At 40.8% G+C, this 23508-nt stretch overlaps 1 protein-coding gene across 1 annotated transcript in view; it reads right to left on the bottom strand.

The window, feature by feature from the left end:
• LOC127186970 (uncharacterized) overlaps nt 1-23508 on the bottom strand; it is a gene marked incomplete at its 5' end in the record, with an annotated part of 268435 nt that overhangs the window by 237061 nt on the left and 7866 nt on the right. Inside the window, 2 exons of the mRNA XM_051143234.1 lie at nt 7472-7638; nt 13735-13821. Coding sequence (XP_050999191.1) covers nt 7472-7638; nt 13735-13821 — 254 coding nt within the window. The remainder of the gene's footprint in view (nt 1-7471; nt 7639-13734; nt 13822-23508) is intronic.

Here is a 23508-nt window from a genome sequence, read left to right on the forward strand (position 1 = left end):
GGGCTTCCATCTAGATCACTAAACGTGTGTGTGTGTGTGTGTGTGTGTGTGTGTGTGTGTGTGTGTGTGTGTATCTCTGCATATGTGTGTGCAGGTAGAGGACTTGGATCCATTTCAAGCATCTTCCTCCATTGCTCTCTGCTTTATTTTTTTGAGGCAAGGTCCCTCACTTACCAGGGTGCTCACCCACATGAGCGGCCTGTTTAGTAAACCTCAGAGCTCTGCCTGTCTCGGCCTCTGCAGAAATGAGGAGGTTACAGATGTACACTGCTGGGCCCAGCTTTTTGGTTTGGTTTGGTTTGTGTTGTGTTGTTGTGTTTGCTTGGAATACATGCTCAGTTGTTGGTGTTTTGTCGGGCTAGCACTTTATAGAGTGGACTATTCCCCTCCCCCTACACACACACCCCAGCCCCGCCCAGGCTTTGAACAGTCTTCATGGAGAGTCAAAGACAGCTCTCCAACATGAAATAGGACAAATAATTCAGAACAGGAGCTAAATGAAGATCAATTGTTTCCAAGCGATACTGCTCACAGCTCCTCGCAGCGTTGCAGAAGATGTTGATTTCTGCTGAGCACAGCTTATCTTTGCTCTAATTATCTGGTTAATGTGTCATAACCCCGATTCTGCCAAACCCTGAGTGAGTGACCTTGACATAGTTTCTTGAAAATACCTCAGTTTCTCTGTTCGCAAAATGAGAGTAGTAATTCTTGACACCTTTATATTCCGCGGAGGTATTTCAAAAATTAATGAGCCATGAAAGCTCTGAGCTCTGCTGATCAAAATCATGATGGGACTACAAAGAGTTATTTTTATTTACTAATGGCACGTTTTTATTGTGCCACTAATGAGCACTGTGCTCTGCAATAACTTACCCAAGAGGAAAAGCAAAACCACAACAAACCAGGAGGTAGATGTTAAGAAAGCCATTTCTCTCAGTATTCAGAAATAATCCTTGTTGATATTAATTAATGTTACATGGACATCCTGAAAGCAAGGTTTTCTGCAGTATGATTGCTTGGTGGAGACTCCATTGCACATAGCCTTAATGCCCTGTGTCTAAAGGGTTGAGTATACGGGAAATTTTCCTTGAAGTAATGTAATATGAATGAAATTCACAGGGCAGCATCTTCACGCAGTCAAAACATAGACATTAACATAATGTTTGCAAAACCTCCTTTCGTTGATAATTCACAAGGAGTTGTAGTGCCCTCTCTGTCAGACGGGCACACGTGTAAATTCTGTGCCACTGTGCTGTCGGAATGAAGGGAATCTGAATTATTATTTAAAGAAGCTGAGAGACAAATCACCAGTGTTTCTGGGACCTTACAGCCATGAATCTGAGTTTGCTCTTGCCTCCATCTGGAACTACAGTCTGTTTTACCACCGGGGAGTGTCTGACATGTTAAACACTCAGAGTGTGCCATCTAATCGCCACAAAGGTTCATGCTCAATAAGCGTTTGGAAAGACTTCGCTTCCCCCAAATTGATCAATGGCACAGAATCAGCATGATACCAGTAAGGCTTCAGATGGCTGGAGAGGCGTTTATAAATATTTAGCAATAAAATGAGGAGCTTCGTTTTACTTTGTGTCTTCTCAAAAGTGCATGTCAAAATCTTCTCCCAGGAAGACTGAGAAGCACTTTGGTCTTCGGATGGTAGTAAGGACAACCTCTCAGGGCCTGGCCATGCCCCGCCTCTCAGCAGCAGCTCAGCCTCAGGCCTCTGGCCTGTCCAAAGCCTTTGCCTAAAATAAACGAAGCACTCAGCCACAAGAAGCACTTGAGCTAAAACCCTTGTGAAATAAGTACACTTCCCAGTACTCAAGGTGAATGAATTTTTCATGACCTAAGATCTATGTAGAAAAGTTGCATGAAAATCTAGTGTTTTGAACAAAGACTGTTACAGACTGACCTAGGCAGTCCCACACTTCTTTTTTTTAGAGATGAGGCCTCTGACAGATGATTTGGATTAGGTGAAGCCACAAGGATGAATCCTTTTGATACAATTAATGACGCTACGGAAAGAGGAGACAGAGGCCTGGGTCTCTGTCTCTCTCGCCATCATAGGAGAGCACAGAGTGAAAGGCATGGGCTATCCCCTCACCAGGAAGAGACCCTCACCAAAATGCCCACACAGGAAGCACCCTGATTCTGAATTTACAGCCTCTGGAGAAAATGATAGACATGGTGACCCAGGTGCTGGAGAGAGAGAATGTTGTTCTTTATTTTAGTGTGGTATCCATTTTGACACTAGTAAGGCTTCTTTTTTCTTACAATGGGGCAATGCATGTAAGGTAAGTAGAGCGCAGATATTTAAGTTCATTAAATCAATGTTTTCCTTACTACGTAGAGGTGTCAATGGTAGCATGATGGAGGAATGGAAGTTCTCCAGCTGCACTGCCCGCCTCTACCTCACAGAAAACACCTAGCCATGATCCACTGGCAAAACCAACAATGACTATGTCTGGAATTGGTGGTGAGGTTGAGTCGCCCACATAGACCACAGTCTGAGAAAATCTCTAATCAAACAGTTAGAGGACAGTTCTCTTGATGCTGCCCTTCCATGGGTTGACAGAGATTGCGCTGGAGTCATCTTTTCTACAGCAGAGAGGGGGGTGGTTGGACATAGACCTTGATGTCACCCATCATCCCAGGGCTTGCACAAAGGGCCTCACTCCTTTGTCCCACAGGAACTGTTGGGGATACTTGCAAGATTAGTATGTAATTCTGCCCAGTACTCAAACTCCTTTGAAAAAGATCCTGAAGAGGAGAGAATGGTTCCAACTTAACTTTATGAGGTTATCTCTGGTACTAAAGCCAAAGGCATTAAAAGAGAAGAAAACTATACAACAACATCGCTGACAAACATAGACACAAATTTCCTCAATACAGTATCAGCAAATGTAATTGAAGCACACATGAAAAGAAACTTTTACCACGATCAAGTAGCACTTGGTCCTCTGATGAAAGGACACTTCAACACAGGCAAAGCAACAAATACTTTGTAAAATGTAAGATGCAGTTTTGTAAGCATCTCAATAGACACCAAATAGAAACCCGAAAGCTGTTATCTTGAAAATCCAACACTCTTTCACAGAAAAAAAAAAAATCTCTCGGTATTTTAAATACAATAAAAGTCAGATATAACAACCTCATGGCTAACATTAGGGAAAAGATAAGGATGGTACCTGTTCTTGCTAATCTTCTTCCACTTAGTACTGGCAATATCTCAGCTGGAGCAATTAAGCAGTACAAAGTAATAAAGACCAGTAGAAATGTGTTTTTATTTGATGAAGACATTCTCGTGCATAAAAAATAATACCAGCTAGCAAAAAAAAAGCTCTTAGAAAAGATAGTTTATTTTTAATGAAATTTCAGGATACATGACCAACATATAAACCTTAGTGGCTAACAGAAGACCACCTAATAAATAAATTAGAAAAATGGCTTCTTTTGTAATATAAATAGTTGGGGTGAACTTAAACAGTTCTTTTAAAAAAGAAAAAGTCCTGTATTCTAAGTCCAATAAAGTTCTTTAAAATAATTTGAAAAGAGAACTCAATGGTAAATTAGCCCATGTCAATCCACTGAAATAATTAACTGTGAATTTGTCCATAGTGCACAAAGAAGTCTGTAGATTCATGCAATCTCAACCAAATTCCAACATCATTTCTCACAGAAATAGAACATTCTTGTGTCATTGTGTAACTTTAGAGACTTTTAAAGGACTGAAATAACAAAGAACCACCAGAGATACCATGACTCTAGATTTCAAGGCCGATTATAGAAGGATCTTAACCCTGACACCATCTGATTGGCTTTAAAACAAATGCACTGGCTAAGGGAATGAGATAGATTACAAGAAGTAACCCTGCACTTATGGCCCATAATGTGACAAAGGTGGCAGGCAACACCAGAGAGAAAGGACCTTTCTCTCAGTCAGTGGTGTTGGAAACTGTAACAGCCATATACAAAAGCATGAGACTCAGTCCTCACCTGACACTAGATCTGAAAGTCAACACAAAATGAATTAAGACTTAATGAAAGACATGAGACTAAAAACTACAAAAGAATGCATCCTAAGGAAAAACTCTATGTCACTGATCACACTTAGGATTTTTCTCCATATGACTTTGAAAACACAAACAACAAAGGCATAACTGAAGAATAAGATTGCACCCAACTTAAAAACTTCTGTAAAAGGGGGGGAGCAAGAAAGAGAAGAGGACAACTTACAGAATCAGAGAAACTATTTGTAAGCCATACCTTTGATAAAGGGTTAATATTCAAAATGCCCAAAAATTTTGAACAACTTAACATTAAGAAAGCAAGTGATCCAGTTTAAAAATAATGAAGGGAATCTCAAAGGACATTTCTCAGAAGAAGACTTGAGCCTGGGTGCAAGAAAGACTCAGCATCACGAATCACAAGGGAAAGGCAAGTGAAGCCCAGGATGTGCAGGCTCCCTTCTGTGTGAGGGGTGACCATTTATAAGGTGAAAGGTAATAAGTGCTGGAGAGGGCACAGTTGTACCAGTGATGACAATCGACTGGAGCCACTTGAAAACTGGTTTGGTACCTCCTCAAAGAGAGAGCTAGAGAGCGAGAGAGCGAGAGAGACAGAGCCAGAGCCAGAGAGAGAAGCAGAGCCAGAGAGAGAACTGAAAATGAAACCTCTGTATGACTCCTTGTCCTACTTCTGTGTCCATACTGAAGTGGCGCACACACACGCACGCACACACACACACACACGCATACACACACACACACACACACACACACACACACACACACACACACAGGGGCACATGGGTCCTTAAAACATGCTTACTAATTAGCCAAATGTCTAGGTTGTTTACAGCTCCAACTCTGAAGAAACCTGGTTGTCTGCAGCCTGTCAATAGCCGGTACCCAGGGTACAGTAAATATTAAGACTGTCCCAGAAAACACTTCTTCCTGGTAGCCAAAATGTAAAATGAAATTATTTTCTTCCAAATGCAATATTTATTTGAAAACCCACATAGTACTGCTTTCCTGGATTCCCCATGAAACTAAACTTGGAAAAACTCTACACTTAGCTGATGAATTTTATTCTTCACCAGGTTGTTTCATTCTCAGACACAAGCTACCTTAGAAAGCTTTCCAAGTGTGCGTGCTCTCTCTCTCTCTCTCTCTCTCTCTCTCTCTCTCTCTCTCTCTCTCTCTCTCTCTCTCTCTCTCTCTCTCTCTCTCACACACACACACACACACACACCAATCATCATAGGCTTTTTTTTCAGATTATAATATAATTACATCTCTTCCTTTCCTTTCTTTTCTCTAAACTCTTCCACATACCCTGTTCATCTTCAAATTCATGACCTCTATTTTTTTAGTTGTTATTGCATATATATATATATATATATTTCTAAGTATGTATGTATTACTGAATATAACTTGTTCATCTATAGAATGTTACTTGTATATATGATTTTTCTACCTAAGATCTATATTCTCCTAATTAGTATAAGCAGATTTCAAGAGTGCAGGAAGGCCAGGCACAGTGGTGCATACCTATAAATCCTAGAAGATGGAGGCAGAAAGATGTCAAGTGTGAGGCCAATGAGACTCTTGTTTCAAAAAAACAACAACAACAATAAAATGTACATCATTGTATGTCTAGGTTATTCACAGACACTACACCTTTTTACACAAGAGGACTGAGCATTTATGGCTCTTGGTATTGGTGAGAGGTCCTGAAACAGATTCACCCCGCCCCCACCCCCACCCTCACCTCCAACCTCAATCCCAACCCCAACTCCATGCCAACAATGGACACCAAGGAACTATTATAATTTCATCTATGTTAAAGTGGGAGTTTTTGGAGAACTACTTGGGAAGCAGTGTTACAGTGTGAAGACACATGTATGACACATACATATGTTCTCCTGGATGTTTATTTGGCATTAAACAACCAATCAGTGTGCTCTTCCCTGGGAAAGATCTCTTCTTCCACCCCCAACTTTCCTCAGTTGTCTATAATTTTTACTAGGTTTATGTGTTTATAAAAAAAAAGTTTCTCCATGATGACAATAAAAATAAAATGACAAAATAATTTTTGTTGTTGGAATAACTCTTAAGGCATGAACCCCACTAATTGCAGGAGCCTTGTCACCCACTTTTCCAACATCCCATCTTCCCTTGGACCATCTCTCCTGATTCTATCATGCCCTAAGATGCTCTAGACTTGACATACCAACTGCAGCAGCTTCCCAAGGAGATTGCAGGACCACCCTACCACATGGGGACTGTTCTACTTGGGCTACTAACATGGTCATGGCAATGACCATGCTGCATGGGCTCTCAGATACCAGCGAATTACACTGTTCTTCTTCAAGCACTTCCAGATGCCTGCAGGTGACTCCTGTCAGCTCATCCATGTCTCCATCCTAATGTTCTCTGTTGTTCCATGTGTGTCTTACTGCTGACACGGCTCTGAATTAGATCACATATGCAGGTACTGGAGAGCAGGATTTGAATATACCCAAGTCAACCCACTACTGAACTCTTAGGAAGATCTCGATGTACTTGTTAATTCAGATCACTGACATGAGAAAGCTCAAAATAGACATACTTTTAATGAGCCCAGCATGTTCCACTCTAAGTGGCACAAAGGAATAAATTAGGCACCATTATGGAATCACCACATCACTGTTTAGAGAAGTCACGTGCCTACTCCAACTATGGTATGTCTTTGACCTTTGAAGTCAATATTTCAGTTCATGAACTATTACTATACAAGACATCACTGAGAAAAATCTTTCTCACCTGATGAAATTTTTGAGTAATCATACATTCCATACACACACACACACACACACACACACACACACACACACACACACACACATATACACACAACCTGGAGTGACACAAAGAGGCCTCTTGCGTCTTTATTTAAGATCGATAAAGAGATGAAATAGAAGCAGGATTTCTCTTCTCCTTCATGGGCCAAAGCCCACCATCACACATCTCTAACAGGTGTCTCTGAAATCACAGCAATTAGAATGCTCGATTTAAATCCCTACATGGTGACTTCGTATACTAGAATATTCAAGTCTTAATGCTGTGCTGTGCAAACAACTCTAAGTGGTTTCTTCATTACACTCAAGCTAAGTTGACTGTGGCTGAGCTTTTATCATAAGGACTTCCAAGTCCACTAGAAGTGACCACTGCAACACACACCCAAACCAGACGAAGTACAACTAAATTTTTGCAAAGGCCAAGCCAGCACTGATGATTGTTAATAACTTCTGTCTGACAAAATATGTGTGGAAGGATAGGAGCAAAGTCTCAGAAAGTCACAAATCAAGGCAAAGGTCCTACTGAGGGGAGCCAGAAAGCAACATCAGTAGACGCTGGGCAGGGCTGATGTCTTAACTTGTCATTTTAACAGCAGACCATCAAAATTTGGAAATGTTTTCATTGCTGACCTGTCCTGATGGAGAGCCTGCAAGCCGAATGATGCCTCGCGGAGCTCGCCTCTCAGACCACTCTGTGTGTGCAGGGGTGGCTTCCTCAGGCTCTTCGTGAGTATCCTGACTCGTACTGGAATGGCTGAGTGCGTCCCAATCTGGCATCTCTTCCTTCTTCCTTCTTTCTGTTGACCACAAAATCACACAGAATCTCATTCACCTTCATTATTTTAACATTGACCAGGTAAAGATACTGTGACTTCATTTCTTTTTTATATGGAATAAGAGGGTTTTATTATCCACAGTTCAATAACTTATTTTTTTTACATGATACAGTGGGAAACCAGAAGTCTTACAGTTTAAACATTAAACACCACCTCCATTGTTTTTTTTGTGACATTGCAAAGTGACAAAGGACCGTTGATTGCCTTCTTCTCTCTCATGGGTTTTTGCCCATGTGCTAATGTTACTTGCTATCTTACACATCTTACTTGGCACTGACTATAATGCTGATCCAGCTTGGGATGTGACTGCAGATAGGAGAGGCAGGGTGACCTCAGGTCACTTCCCCAAGCCCAGGTCTCTGAGACAATCCCTGAGCTCTACACACACACACACACACACACACACACACACACACACACACACAGAAGCACTTTATTTGGCCGACCTTGTTTGTACAGTGGTGCCAGCATTTATGTGAACGGTACTCACACTTCAGCTCTGGGACATCTGAAAACGGGATCCTCTACAAAGCGCTGTCCAGTTAGCTTGATATTTGCTATAAACAGAAAATACCCTTCCATCTTCAAATCTTAGCCATATGCTCAAAAATGTAAGACTTTCCCATGCCTTCACCATTAGCATTTAGCAGCGACCAGCAAAAGGGAGCTGCCTTGACATAGGGCAAAGAGGTGTAAGCTACTGAGTGTTGGGTCAAGCATTCAGAGAGATTTTCGTTACTGTCTGTGCTACCTGTTGCAGTGCTACCTTGTAGAAAACTTTAAATATCATAGGATCAGTTGTATCTTATGTACAAAATGACTGATAAAGCACCTGACCATGTTACAAATGTTGCAAGATATCATTAAGGCCAGGAAAGGTTTAAGGAGACCCACCAATTACTGTCTTGGGTAGATTCAAGGGGCCATGGCTAAAGAGCTGTCAGAAGGAGAAGGAGGCAGGAAGCACTACATTCAACCTGAAGCCGCCAAATCAAAAATGGGAAAGAACACTTAGGGATCTGCCCCTAGCACTGCCGCATTTGCTGCCCGGTTGGTGTGTCCGCTTGATGAGGCTATGACACCTCATCGTTTGGACAAACACCAGCTTGATGGAGGCTGTGAAGATCTTTAAACGTAATTGACATCTAAATCAATACCTTGTGAGCTAACCCATCCTGGGGCCACATCTGTTAGCACTAAACTCCTTATCACATTGTCTCACTCTCAGTAAATGTTGTGTCCAGGGATATAAATAGCTATGTTTTATAGCATGTTCACCTTTAAGTTTGGACTGAGGTAACCACAATGTGAATACTGACGTACTGCATATCCATAGGCTTTGCAAGGGGAAACCCAAACTCAGAACGTGATATTTAGATATATTTTTGACATTTAAAATCTTAAAAAGAGATTAAAATATCACCTAAATGGATCTCTTTCTCCTAGTCACAGAACTAGGAATGTACATTCATAGTCAACGTGTCAATTACAATGTTCCTCTCCTAAGGATAAATTATGTGAGATTTTTATTGGGCTAATTTTGATTTGGCTCCTCTGATTCTGTTGCTTCTCAGTCCCTTATCCATGAGTGGGACAATTCTGAGGTGACTTATTCTGAAAGGTCCAGCATCCTCATTCTCCATGCTACTCTAGACTTCCCCTTTCTGTCTATACCTGCAACTCTTTGCAGACCAGTGTTAGAAAAGGAACCCGATGTAGAGGACGGGGGATGCTAAGACTTCTGAAGTGGCTGGAATGTTTGCGAAACTGACATAAAAAGACCCATGAAGTTAGAAGCTCCTGCTCCTTGTCCACTCCAGACGGTTTTGTTCAAGTATCAGGTGACCTACAAATTTTGTTTCCTTGCCATGAGACAGCACAGACCACATTCAAGGCAGAGGAAGACAGTCTACTCTGTAGATTGCATGTTGGGGAAGCATGCCTTCAGACCAGTATTTCCTCATGCTTTATAACTCTTGATGGGAGGGTAATAAAGTTTACATATAGCTCATAAAAGAATCTTATTTGGAAGCTAACAGTGAGCTGTATCCAATGCAGAGATGAGCAATTTCATTCCGATGTATTTAGTGCCCCATTGAAATTACTATAGACTCTTTATCTTCCAAAGGCATACAGCATGGCAGAGGCTTGGTAATAGCAAAGCCTACATCCAAACCCTGGCACCGCCTCTTTGTAGCTCTGCACATTTGGGGAGAAGTTTCTTACATAAAATTCAACAACTCAATGCCCTTGTCCATGATGAAGGAGCATTGTGAGGGTTAACATGGTAATGAAACTTCCTGCTAGGACTACAGGAAACACTCAGCAAAGGATGCCTTATATTTAGTTTAAGTCTCCAACATGCAGTAGGGGTGCTGAGAAGAAAGAGTATGTCAGATTTCATTACTCTTTATTTTCATAAGGATGTGTTTTGTGCCAACAAATAGACATTGAACAGCATTTCTGAGTCAAGTACAGTGCCAGATCCTAAGGTTGTCTAAGGGCTGATGCAAATGAAAGCCATGAAACAATTATTGCAATCAATACAGATCTAATAACTTAGATACTGACAAGGAAAAAAAGGAAGTGAGAATAGGAGCCAAAGTTTGACCTTAAGCATGTCAAGTCTACAGATTTCAGCACCTTATAAGGTGTCATTATAACTGCAAGATTAAGTGCAGCCTGTGATGGCCCACTTACATGTCAGCTTGACTATGGTAGGCACTTCCTTACTCAAACTAATTTTTCTGAAGCTATTTTTTCTTGGATACTTAACAGTCCACTTTGTTGAAAAGGCTAACATTTAAAATCTAAAGGAACGATACGACTCATCAAAATATGGGTGGACCAATGGAGTGAAAGCCTTAATGGAACACACTAAGCTTTCTCCGGAAAGAAGTCTCTGTAACACCCAACATAGAAATGTTCTTGAGATTCCAGTCTGCTGCCCTGCAAAAGTAGAACTTGGCCATGGCGTCAGTTCCTACCTATGTCATAGAAATACTCACCTCTGTTTACAGCCTGTCATCTCGCACTACAGATAAGATGTAAGCCTTTACAACTGAATACACTGCCCCTCCCCACTGTCCCACACACACAATGTAATATGCATGCATATGCAGTCAGTTTGTGCTTACATACTGCTCATTGACATTTAGAGCAAATACAGGCTACATAACTTTTATGTTAAAAACAAAGATGCTAATGGTGCTAAAGATGCAGGGAATACACAAGACATAGAGGCCTGTTCTACAAATACCCTCCAGGAATGTCTCTCTAATTGATGTCACACAGGCTACAGAATTTAGGCTTAGGATTGTCATATTCATGAAATATGGGCCGCAGGTCAATCACTCATGTTAAGTGACTAAGAAAGGAGATAACATGACCCATGTTTCCAGAATGGGGCAAGAACAGTTTAGCAGACTGACCCTGTCACCATCACATTTGTGCTACTATACTCTGGAAACACCTAGGAGACAAACTTCTGGGCATTGTCTATGACAGATTTTTCTAGATTGGTCTACTATAAGCAGGAAGGCCCAGGCAAACTTTGGGCAGCACTGACCCATTGTCTTGGAACCTCAGACTGAATGAAAGAGGAAGGAAGCTGAGCAAGGGCCGACTATGGGTACAACAGGAGTAGCTGCCTCAAGAGATGCTGTGACTTCCTCTTCCTCAGCCTGATGCACAGGCCCTTCAAACTGTGAGCATAATGCTTCCTTAGCTGCTTCTGCCAGGTATCTATCACAGCAATGAGCAAAGTAACTCATCTGGTAGGTACATAATGGCCTGTCTGCCCTAAGATACAGACTCCAGGTCAACCACAGGGGCAATACTAGCTGACAAGGGAAGAGGATGACTCGGGTTGAATATCCACTACCTGAACCCATGAGTTCCCAAACATTCTAAAATCCAAAATTGTCAGATGTTGACACATTAATACAAGTTCTAAGGTCTTTGGCATGAACCCCCTGCATATAATCATTAAAATCCTTGCTAAGTTACCTCCCAGATATTGGGAGAGGTTTACAGAACAAATAATGGATTTAACTCGGGTTTCACTCCCAGCATATTCCATAACACATATGCAAACATTCCAAATTGGAAAAATGACCTAAAGTCTAAGATGCTCCTGGTTCTAAGCACTCTTAATAAGGGACACTCAGCCAACATCATGTTTTTTATGAACTTGCCTGTCTACGATCTGCACATCTAACATAGCAGAGGAGACATATTTCCTAGTCAGGGGATCCTCACACTACCGAGCTATGTGTTATGTTCTCTCAGGGCTGAAAGACCAGCTTCGACTAATAATTGAGTTAACTTGTTTCCCAGCAGTCACTGGGGTATACTCTAGCCTCTCAGGTGTAATCAAGAAAATAACATATTGAGGTTTTATAGTTCGACCTGACTGTTTTATTTATTTATTTTTTTTAATGTAAGGAGTTTCATTGTGACATTTTCAATCAGATGAGTCATTGCACATTCTTCTAGCTCATCATCCTGGCTCTTGAAGGTGGGGTGAAAAAAACACTGTTCCTGATTCTCAGCCCTTGTCTTGAAATTGTGTCTTTTGATGGCACCAGTGATTTCTGCATCATGAAAGAGAAATTTTGCTTCACTGAGAACTGTTTTGTCAATAACCTTTGCTTTGTATTTGCGCCCTCTGATGTGCAAGAATTTAGGCTTCCACCAAGCCAAACACACTTGACGTCTTCTGGATTGACCCCGACTCTAAGGGAAGGTTGTAACTGTCCTTATCCTCATGCTTCTCCTCATAAATTCTAGAATGTGCTGCAAACCATCTTCCCAGTGGTAAAGACCTAGGGAACAATTTTATTTTTTTATTTTTATGTAACCACAACCAGATTCAAACTTATAAAAATGGGTGGACTTGAAGATCATTTTGATGAACAAAATAAGTCAGACTCTGTAAGGCAAATGTCATGTGCTTTGTCCCTTGCGATGAATCTATAGATTGCTATCTACTGGGGAAAGGGTAATGATTTCCTTTCTGCTTCTGTGAAAAAAACATTGACCAAAACAAACTTGAGAGGGAAAGGGTCTACTTGGCCCACATTTCCACAGCATCGCTTATCTTTGAGGAAAATCAAAACAGGAACCTGGAACAGAAACGGAAGCAGAGGCCTTGGAGGAACGCTGCCTACTGGCCTGATCCCCCTAGCTTGCCTAGCTTGCTTTCTTACCCCACAAGTCCTCCCTGCCTGGGGGTAGCACCTCCCATAGTAGACCAGGCCCTTCCACATGCCCACAGGCCAATCTGGTAGAGGTGAATCCTCAACTGATATTTTTTCCAGGTGACTCTAGATTGTGCCAAGCTGACAAAAAAAAAAATTAAACACACACACACACACACACACACAGAGAGAGAGAGAGAGAGAGAGAGAGAGAGAGAGAGAGAGAGAGAGAGGACACTATGATGACAGACAGAGTTCTAAATGCGAGAATTTAAAAAAGTAGTAAGGAGGAAAAAATATCACAAATTTTCAAAATGTTTGAGGATAGGAAGAGATGAGCTAGAACTGAGGAGGAGAGATGGTGAAATAAAATGAAAGTAAAATAAAACCCCATTAATTGTTATGTTGAGAAATTAATCTTGAAAAATGCCAAAGAACAAGTTGTCACCATGTCTCTGTGCTTTTATGGTTGCAGGCTCAGAGGTAATTTCCTGCACAGGCTGAAGAAGCTGAACCGGACAAATAGTTGGGGCTCAGGTGTGGGGCACGCTGTGCTTAGCTCAAGAATGCACCTTTTAAATTCTAAGAGCAGAGAAGCATCTGTAAGGAATTGCCTCAGAATGGCACCAAGCCTGCAGCTGAAATCAGCTCCTGCGTGTTCATCCCGCAGGGTAGCTGTCCTTGAGAGCACACCTCCTCCTCTTCCTCCCATCAGCTTGTGTGCAGCTGAAGCCTACCATTTAAATTGTAAGCTGTGAAACGAAACTGGAACCGCACGTGTGATCTTTGCCACCTCATTTTCATGAATGGAAGAGAATATTCTGACACAAAAATTACATACTTAATTCTAGCTCACCCCTTCGGCTGACCTCCATCCGGCACTGCCTTGAGTTTATTTCCTCCTCCATCAATGGGTCAAAGTAATTTCTGCTGTATTCATTTCCTGTGGAAAGTCCACAAGGTAAGGGTCAGTGATTATTTTAGAAGCACATGAACCAAAATGTTAATTTTGAAATCAACACCAGCATGAAAAGATCGTTTTAGCTACTTTATAAGCTTAATTTTTTTTTACAAGTTTTCTAGGCCTCTCTCTCTCTCTCTCTCTCTCTCTCTCTCTCTCTCTCTCTCTCTCTCTCTCTCATAATTATCATTTTGTAGAAGGTCAGAAAAAGTAATTCAAGAAATAAATTCCTGCTGACTTTCTGTTGCTAAAAAGTTAATGAGAAAATTATCATATGGAGACTAAGAACAGTAATAATTAAAAAGGAAAAAAAAAAAACCAAGCTGAACTGTATTACATATATACCCAAGAAATGGGCATAATTGGAGAGGAATGATACACTGTGGACCATAGTGAGTCTACTTATGGACTTGTATTTTATTAAACATATCATGTTGTGTACAGAAGTTTGAAATAAACTTGGTCTTGTTTCGATTATGAGAAACTGGTCAAAGTTCCACATAGAAAGAAAAAAGGGGAAATTAAAAGAAGGAAGAAGGGAAAGAAAAGTGAAGGAGGACAGGAAGGAGAAAGAAAGGAAGGAAAGAAAAAGAGGGGGATGAGTGATGGCTCAGTCAGTGAAGTGGCCTCTGCACAAACATAAAGGGCAGAGCAGTGTGGGCTTGCAATCCCAGCCCTGCAGAAGTGCAGGCAAAAGGAGCCTTTGGGCTTTCGGACAAATTAGCTGGACCGTTGAGCTTAAAGCTCATTAAGGGACCTTGTTTCAAAAACTAAAGCAGAGAACAACCGAAGAAGACACCCAACATTGATCTGTGGCCTCGGTGTTCATGTGTGCACACAAACATGTATACCAACCAGGACTAACACATATATACACATGCATTACATACGTCATAAAAAAAAAAAAGGAAAGGAAAATGGAAGGAAGGACGGGAGAAAGACAGGCAGGCAGGAAGGAACAAATGAATGGATGAAAAAAGACAGGAAATGGAGGCCTGTATATAGGTCTATTGGGTGTCAATTTGTGTGATGTGAAAGGAAGTAAAACTGATTTAATCAGAAATTTTATTCAGCATATATCAATAACCTCAGCTCCACATCTCCAAATTTCTCACCTCCTCTTCCCCCTTGAAATTCACTACAGTGTTGTCCTTGGCTATACTGCAGAAAAGGATCCACTGTCACTTTTCCACGTCTAGTCTCATACTTGCCACACACATATCTGCTGCTAGCGGTTTGCACTCAGTAGCCCTGAGGAGAATTCAAGGTGCCTCCAACACTGACATAGAAAGAAGAATACTGTAGCACACCATGGTGTGTTTCCTTCTGTTTCCAAAGCTAAAGAAAGTTCTGATATGGACCCCAATTGAGTTTATGTTTCTAAAGCAAATTTTTCTTTGTTTGTTTGTTTGTTTGGGAGGCTTTTTTGGCCATTAGTCTCTGGTCCGTTGATGTAAGTACAAGAACAGAAAATTTTGCTTTACTACGTGGTCTCAGTAAAGATGAAAAATTAATGTGCTCCAATCGTGTTAATTTATCCATCCACAACTACTGCTTAGGATAAAGCTTGGTGGTTTGTGGCTGGGCCTCTATCTGTAGTGTTCAGCCACTCTTCACTGTAATGGCACACTTGTTCACTGGTTTGCTCACTCACTTGTTTTCCTCTGCCCAGAGAGCACTGGAAAAACTGCTTCTTCCAAATGTCATCAAAATATCTCTCCTGTATCAAAGAAAAGTTAGTGGCGTGTTTCTTTCTACATCGCCACACCAGGACCGCCATCTAGTGAGACTCAGAAGCTTCCGCGCATCACAGAACTCAAGTTCTTGGCCCACCAAAACAAGAAATTAGCTTAAAATAGCAAGTCATTCAAGATCTTTGAAACCAAACAAAACTAAATCATATTCAAGCAAAGGTCTGTCAGAGTTCACACGGAAGATGATGGTGCTTTGTATCCCAGACTTGAACATCTTTGGCTATAGTATGGGAGGTTCCAAAGTACCTGCTTAGAAGCCATGGAATCGCTGCTTTGGCGTTGACTTCCCTCCTTCTTCCAGGAAAGATGAATTGGTCTGTGCTGGAAGGAAGCCTGTACTTTAGGGGTTGTTCAAACTGCTTCCTTCCCTCTTGGGGTTCCATGTTCACGTGATTGAGAGACACCTTTATGTCTACACAGATTGCTCCTGCCGTATTCCATGTGGGTGGGTGATTATGTGAATTATAAATACCATACCTCTAGTAGTTCCTGGTGAGGAATATCACATGTAGTTTCTTGGAAGTAAAGTTGTATGAACCTTCTTGCATATAGCAAGAGGCAGTTTTTACCAATGCTTAGAATTGGTCCCCTTAATATGTCTTTGTATAATATTTTGTATTTATAAGGGCCATATATTGTATAATCCATGTATAATTCTATTACATTTATGCTATGTGCTATATGTGTTTAGAATCCATATTATATACTATCCATAGTCTGTCTCCCCTATTAGAACAATGTTAAGTGTCCTCTGTAAAGATGAAGACTTGAGCTTGCTGCTCTCTGCAATGTACTTTGTGCCTAACAAAGAGCCTTGTATGTGGACACACTTATAATATGATGTGGATTCATGTAATAAAAAAATTCCTTGATATTCCACCATGAAACCCAGTTGCCTTCTGTGTCTAATCTTGGAAAATTTTCATTATTGTTCATCCTTTTCATCCTGACCAGTGCCCTTCCCTCTCTGAGTTCCTTCAGTACCCTTGCTCCCTCATATCTCTTTTAAGGAAATACTGTCTAAGAATCAAACATATATCTAGATTTTTAAAAACGAAAGGACAGGGTTAGAGAAATGGGTCAGTGGATAAGAGCACTTGTTGCTCTTGGAGAGAACCTAGGCTCAGTTTCCAGAACCAACCTGTTGTTCACAGTCCTCGGTAATGATGGTTGTAGTGTATTTGGTGCCCACTTCTGACCTCAGTGAGCATCAGGCATACATGTGGTCCACATGTGTATACACACACACACATACACACATACATACATACATACATACATACATACATACATACATAGGCAAGATACACACACACATAAAATAATAAATACATCTTTTCTCTTGAAGACAAAAACTCTATGAGTTCTGCCTGCAGAACACAGCCTGCTAGGAGAGCTGAGTTTCAATGAGGCTAGCTGGAAAATAGGTCCCTGAAGGAAGTCTATGGTTAGGAACAGCCAGGTAAAGACCATGGGCAAAGGGAAGCTGCGGCAAAACCAAGCAGCGCAAAAGCGTACATGTTCTTCAGGAACCTCAAGGTTTCTAAGGCACCTAGGGTTTGAATTTACCAGAGTAAGCCATGGAATCTAAACTTCTTCATGCATAGCCCCAGAATCAGATTTAACTGATATTGACACATTGCTGTGTGGTGTTGATTTATTCTGATACGTTGTGTCTTTCCAATTCCTCACACCTTCATAGTCTATTGAGTGAATACCAGCTCCTTTTCTGTAATTTAAGTCAATCTCCAAATCAAAGAAGAAAGCACTGTCAAATATTAAAATGATCACTCCCCCTGACCCCGCATTGACTCTTCTTTTTACCTAACAAGCCAAAAGTTTTAGCATGGCAGAGGGAGGGAAGGAAGATTTGGCTTATGGAATCTCGGAACTCTCGCAGCTCTCGCCCCCGTTGCTAGTGTTTCACTGGGCAGCATCAGGATTTAATCAAGTGGGGAAGTTTGAGGATCCGGTGTATATTACCAGAAGCTAGATTACTAATAGGATGAATTATTCCTCACCACGTCCTCATCATTGACAATATGCTTTTGGATATAACTAAATTGTCTCACAGGGAAATTAAACAGACCCACTGAGAAATTCAAAGTAGGGCACTTAGCAATACAAATACAATAGGTTTTTATGGGGTTGGTAGTTAACTCTCTGTGAGACCCAGGTGAAAGAGATGGCAAGCACCTGTATGTATATACGCACACTTACCTATATTGAGGAAGTTGGAGAGGACACATAACATAGCAAATTGGGAAATTGCTTGTGCAGTACTATTCATATGCTGGCATTCCCCCCCCACCCCAATCCCTAATGGTACCTGTTCAGGGTTGAGAATTGACATCAGTTAGAACATTGTGATGTTGTCCTTGTTTTTGTGAACTGGGGAAGGAAAACATCCCTTCACACTTGCCTTCTGCCATTCCTGTCGTGTCAGGTTTTCTTATCATTTAACTCAGAGTGTCACAGAGCATAATCAGGGCTCTTAAATTACGCCACCAGGGAGCTTTGCTCCGGAAACCATCCTATGTGCACCCAAGCGATTCCTTGGGAGTTGCAGGAGCGAGAGTGAAATCGCCCAGCAAAGGAAGGTTTTAACAAACTACCCACATGCCTTGATGCAGTGGTGCAATCCTTCCCCTCTCAGCAGCAGCATGAGTCCCTAAGAAAGGAAACTGAGAAGCAACTGTCTGCTGCTCCTGTGTGCATGTGTATGGGGGCAAGGAGGGGGCTCATTGGCTTTACTCATGTTTTTCTCATTAATCCACCTGCTTCTGCTTGATCTTCTGTTTTTTAACCACCAATCACTATATTCTATATAATACACCATAAACTCAATACACACAAGGCTGCCTATAACTATATAACTAAAGACTTTATATTCTGTGATTATGGCCACATACCAACATTTTACAAATTAGAACACTCTTAAATATTGAAGGAATGGAGCCTCGAAAACCAAAGTTCAATTTGACTCCTACAGGCTTTCTAAAAATAGTTGAGATCATAATTTTGCACCATAGTTTCTCACTTTGTAAATCTCATACAAAGATCTTAGCCCTAATTTCCACAGAGCTGTACAGGTAACCTAAATCTATGACATACAACTGTCGGAGACAACAGAATGATATAGGGTGGTGGGAACGCCATCACACTCTAGCATAGTAAGTCCACTCACAGTCTTCATAAGGCTGAGGAACAAATGCCTTTTAAATGAAAGGATCTCTCTCCATTCCTCCTTTGCCCATCCCTCTCTCTGGCCTTCCTCTCTCTTTTCCTTATTCTTCTCAGTGTTGGGGATGGAACCCAGAGCTTTACACATGTGAGTTGAGTACTCTGCACTGACTCACCTCACCCCTCGAAAGACTATGATGTAGTAATCTAAGAACAGGCCCCTTGAACCAAGTCCTGACCATACTACATGTCAAGCTGAACAACAACAACTTGAGGAAAGAGATAAAAAGCCAATGACAAACATGAGTCATTGAGATGGCTACCCAACACCTTTGTCTTCATGAAAGTAGTTAATGTAAAAATAAGTGTATGTTAGTTAGGGTGACTGTTGCTAGGATGAAACACTATGATCAAAGCCAAGTCAGGGAGGAAAAGGTTTGTTTGGATTATGCTTCCACATTATAGTTCATCATCAAAGGAAGTCAGGACAGGAACTCAAACAGGGCAGGAACCTGTAGTCAAGAGTTGATACAGAAGCCATGAAGAGGTGTTGCTTACTGGCTTGCTTCCCATGAGTTACTCAGGCTGCTTTCTTATAGAACCAAGGACTACCAACCCAGGCGTGACACCACCCACAATGATCTGGGTCTTCCTCCATCAAAGACTAATGAAAAAAAAATGTCCTATAGGTTTACCCACAGCCTGATTGTATGGAGGCATTTTCTTTGTTGAGGCTCCCTCCTCTTGGATGACTTTAGCTGGGGTCAAATTGACATAAAACTATGGAGGGCAAGGGGATATCTGAGATAAAGCCACTGAGAAGTGTATGTTGTTTAATTATAATTTGAATGCAGTATGATTCCATGACGAGAAAACAGTATAGGTTTTTCTGAAATGTTGTAAGGACAAGAAAGATATTATTTAAATAATGTATTGATGACTGAAAAATTATCAAGAGCCATTAACTCTTAAAGATCCCAGCTCTAGAGTATTCAGAGTTGTGGTGATCAGCTAGGAAAGTGGCATCTGTAATCAAAGTTCCACATAAGCCTTCATAATTGATTCATAAGTATTAGTTTTTTATATCAGTTAGTCTATGGTCATCATGATTATTAATCTTCAGAGACTACAAAAGAAAGGCATGAGTTTTCTTCTTTCTTCCTTCTGAGAAAGCTAAACTATAAAAAATGCTCATTCTATATTGTTTTTTATATTAGAGTAAGTTTCCACTGATGAAAAAAATTATCCTAATAGAGCCTTAAATGTAATACATGAAGCATTGCTAGAGCTACAAGGAAGACAGAGCTACAGAACTATTCAATTAATGAAGTGATAACCAGAAAGTGGGGGTAGGGGGTCCTGTGGTTAAACTCTAATGGTGGCCAGCATTTCAGAATCTGAGAATGCACACAAGAACTAGTGTCCTGTTAGACAAATTAGCTTCCTTGACTGCACAGTCTCACTTCCTTTCCAAGCCTTGTGGGTATTTCATGTATCAGTGATTTGAAAAGCTAAATAGGGTAATAGTTGGAGTTTGCTAACAGGTTCTAATTAATTGAGCCATATTCTTCCTTCCCCCCAAGGCCCTCTCCAACGTGCAAGTCACAAGGGTGCCATGGAGATCATAATTGCTGCAGGGCTTTCTCCTGAGTCCCCCAAGGCATGAAAGCACGCAGTGCTCGCTGGACCCACAGTCCTCGTAGAACGGAAGTGTGTCCCTAAGTTCCTAAGGCCTAAACAGGACAGAGCCCCCTGTGTGTAAGTAACTGTTGGTGATTCAAAGGTTAAGTTTAACTACACCTTCTTACCACACATAGAAAAGACCCTCAAAAGTCACACCAAAGAAGGCGTTCTTTCTACAGAATTTGAGGGTTAGTAACATCTGCCTACAGAATATTGCTCCTCAGATCCTGGAATGCTGGCTGTCCTTAGACTTTAACCACGCCCCTCCTCTTTCTGGTGACATTTTCATTAATTTAGCCTTCTGTTCATTCTAAGTCTCTAGGAATTCTTAGGTTTATGCCTTACACTTAGGGCTTCATTGGGATTAAAAAAAAATTTTATCAATGGATGCTTATTTCAATATGAAAACAATATATATACTGGAATCATTAGATTCAGTTTAGTCAAAATTGATAACTCATTGCTAATTAATCTGGTAACACAGGGTAAGCATCTTACCCCACAATACAAATGGTTAGGATGTTCTCACTTGTATAGGACCTTTGATCAATCCATCTCATGAAGGCTAAGAAATGTTATTTTCTGTTAAATTCTTCTTGACATATGATAAAACATAGCCTAAAGTAATTCTCAATGAAATTGTTTGGAGACTAAGAACTAATTTCTACTGAAAGAAAAAAAACTAAGGTTATAAAACCCGACTGTACTAAACGTTTTCCTAAAGTGGAAGGATAGCTTACGTTAAAACTCAGACCTAATAAAGATTCATACAGAATTGTATTGACATACTAGAATTTTGTATCTGGTTTTTAAAAGACATATTTTTTAAATGTCACCAAATATTTCAGAGAATGTAGATAAGTTATATGGCCACTTGTGCCACTCCACTAGCCTATCTGGAAAAATGACATTTTTCTGGGAGCTTACGTTAGGCAGGTCCCTGGATCTCTATCCATGTTGTATGGCCTATATTACAGAATCTTTGGGTTTTGGAAATTCTTAAGCATCCTTTTCACCACCCCATGGATTGATTCTTAGGTTCATATTGATATAGTAAGGAAACATAAATTTCACTGTCACATAAACTCAGTGACTTTGTCTATCACTACTGAACTGAGTGGTGTAGTAATATACCTGACCACTAAACAATCCTACAACAATCTATCCTTAATCAAAAATCTCTTACAGACTTCATACAATATTTTCAAACCTACACAATGGTGTTTCCCTAACATTAACCTCAAGAGAAGATATAGAGGTGACCCTTGCTTGCCAGTTTTACACATGAGGAAATAAAAAAGGAGCTGGAAAGGGAGCTCAGTGGGGAGATTGCAGCTGCTAAGGTGTAAGGACCTGAGTTCAGACCTTTGACACGAACATGTGTCTGTGAACTTGTTCACTGGCAGGGCAGAGAGATGGGCAGAGCCTGGGGGTTCATGGATTAGCAAGCTCCAAGTTTAGTGACTGACCCTACCTCAAAAACTAAAGTGGACGGAGACTGAGGAAGGCATCAAACATCTACATCTGGCCTTCACAAGTATACACAGAGGCAAGGGCTCCTGCACACAGACATATGCAGGTGTGAATACACACACACACACTCACTCACACACACACACACTCACATACACACACACACACACGAATGCACACACAATAGCAATGGACCCTTTGTTCATTGCTTGGGCAAGTCTGTGTGAGTCTCTATAGATAAGCAGTGTCTTTTGAGAAGAAAATAAATTAAAGTTTTGCTATTTTATTGGCATTCCCAAATCCCAATATTTGACTAAAATACTCTTTCTAAGTGGAAAATTTTCTAGAATGGTGCAATTTACTTTTTCAAAGCACCCAAATAAGAAAAGGACACTTACATTGTTTACAGAAACTAATCAGATATTTATGTATATATTATATGTGTAAAAACTGTATGCTTCTAAAGCATTAGAAGAGGGCATCCTGTCTATCAAATGCTATGTGAAGTGTTTCTGAGTCTCAATGAGAACAGTTTCCAGAGTGTTTATTTTTAGTTCCCTAAATCAATGAAACAGATTAAAATCACTTAGGAACCAAATGGTTTCTAAAGACACAAATTCAGGTCAGTTCAATAAACCTAAAGCAAATGATTTTCCTATATATTTCCTTTTTCTTAATAAGAGTTGAGATATCCTGAAGCAAAAAAAAATTATATATTTTACACGTTCTATAAATTTTATACAACACCTGTTCTCCATCTTTAGGGAAAAACATCTATAAACGAGAACAATGTAAACTGTTTTATACAAAATCACTAGGCGTGGGGGTAGGGATGGGGTCTTCATGTGTCTGCTCAGCTCAAGTTAGTTACTGAACACAAGTATCTGCATGCTGTTTTTATCATAAACATTCATATTCATGTGTTATGAAGATAAATTGATGGTTACAATCCTAAAACTCTAACCCCAGGGTTCTCTAACACCCATTGCAGATCTCCTGCTCTTCATTGAAGTGACCCCTCCCTTTTCCTGGAAAGATCTTGCTATGCTCTTCTGTGGAACACCTGTCATTTTCTTTCTCTACCACATGACCTTCTGCCTTTCTGCCCACTGCGGTGATCCTACACACATAACGACTATCCTCAAATCACAAATGGCCACACAGCCATCATGAAATGCCCTTATAAAACCACGTAGAACAAATCACTGCTGCTATTTCTAAAGCTGTAGCCACCCTAGTTCTCGTGACTCCTGTAACTTTCAACAGTGAGTTCAGGTGACATCCCTGGGTCCTGCCGTGTTCTCGCTAATGTCTTCTTTGGTTTGGTCAAGTCTTGGACACATGCCTTTTCCATGCATGTTCCACAAGAATGCCAAGCAAAGGGGTGTTAACCATCTTCTAGGTTATAAAACACAAGTCAGCAGAGGGCTAACCAGGCCTCTGGCAACAAATCTGGTCAAGGAAGTCTCCTGAAGACTCAGGAGTAACTGAGATGACGCCATAGGACACGAATGATAGATACAGCATTATAAATGAATGGAAATTACAGAACTATAATCCTAAAAACCTTTCGGCT

This window comes from Acomys russatus, chromosome 3, assembly GCF_903995435.1.
Source record: "Acomys russatus chromosome 3, mAcoRus1.1, whole genome shotgun sequence".
NCBI classification, from domain to species: Eukaryota; Metazoa; Chordata; class Mammalia; order Rodentia; family Muridae; genus Acomys; species Acomys russatus.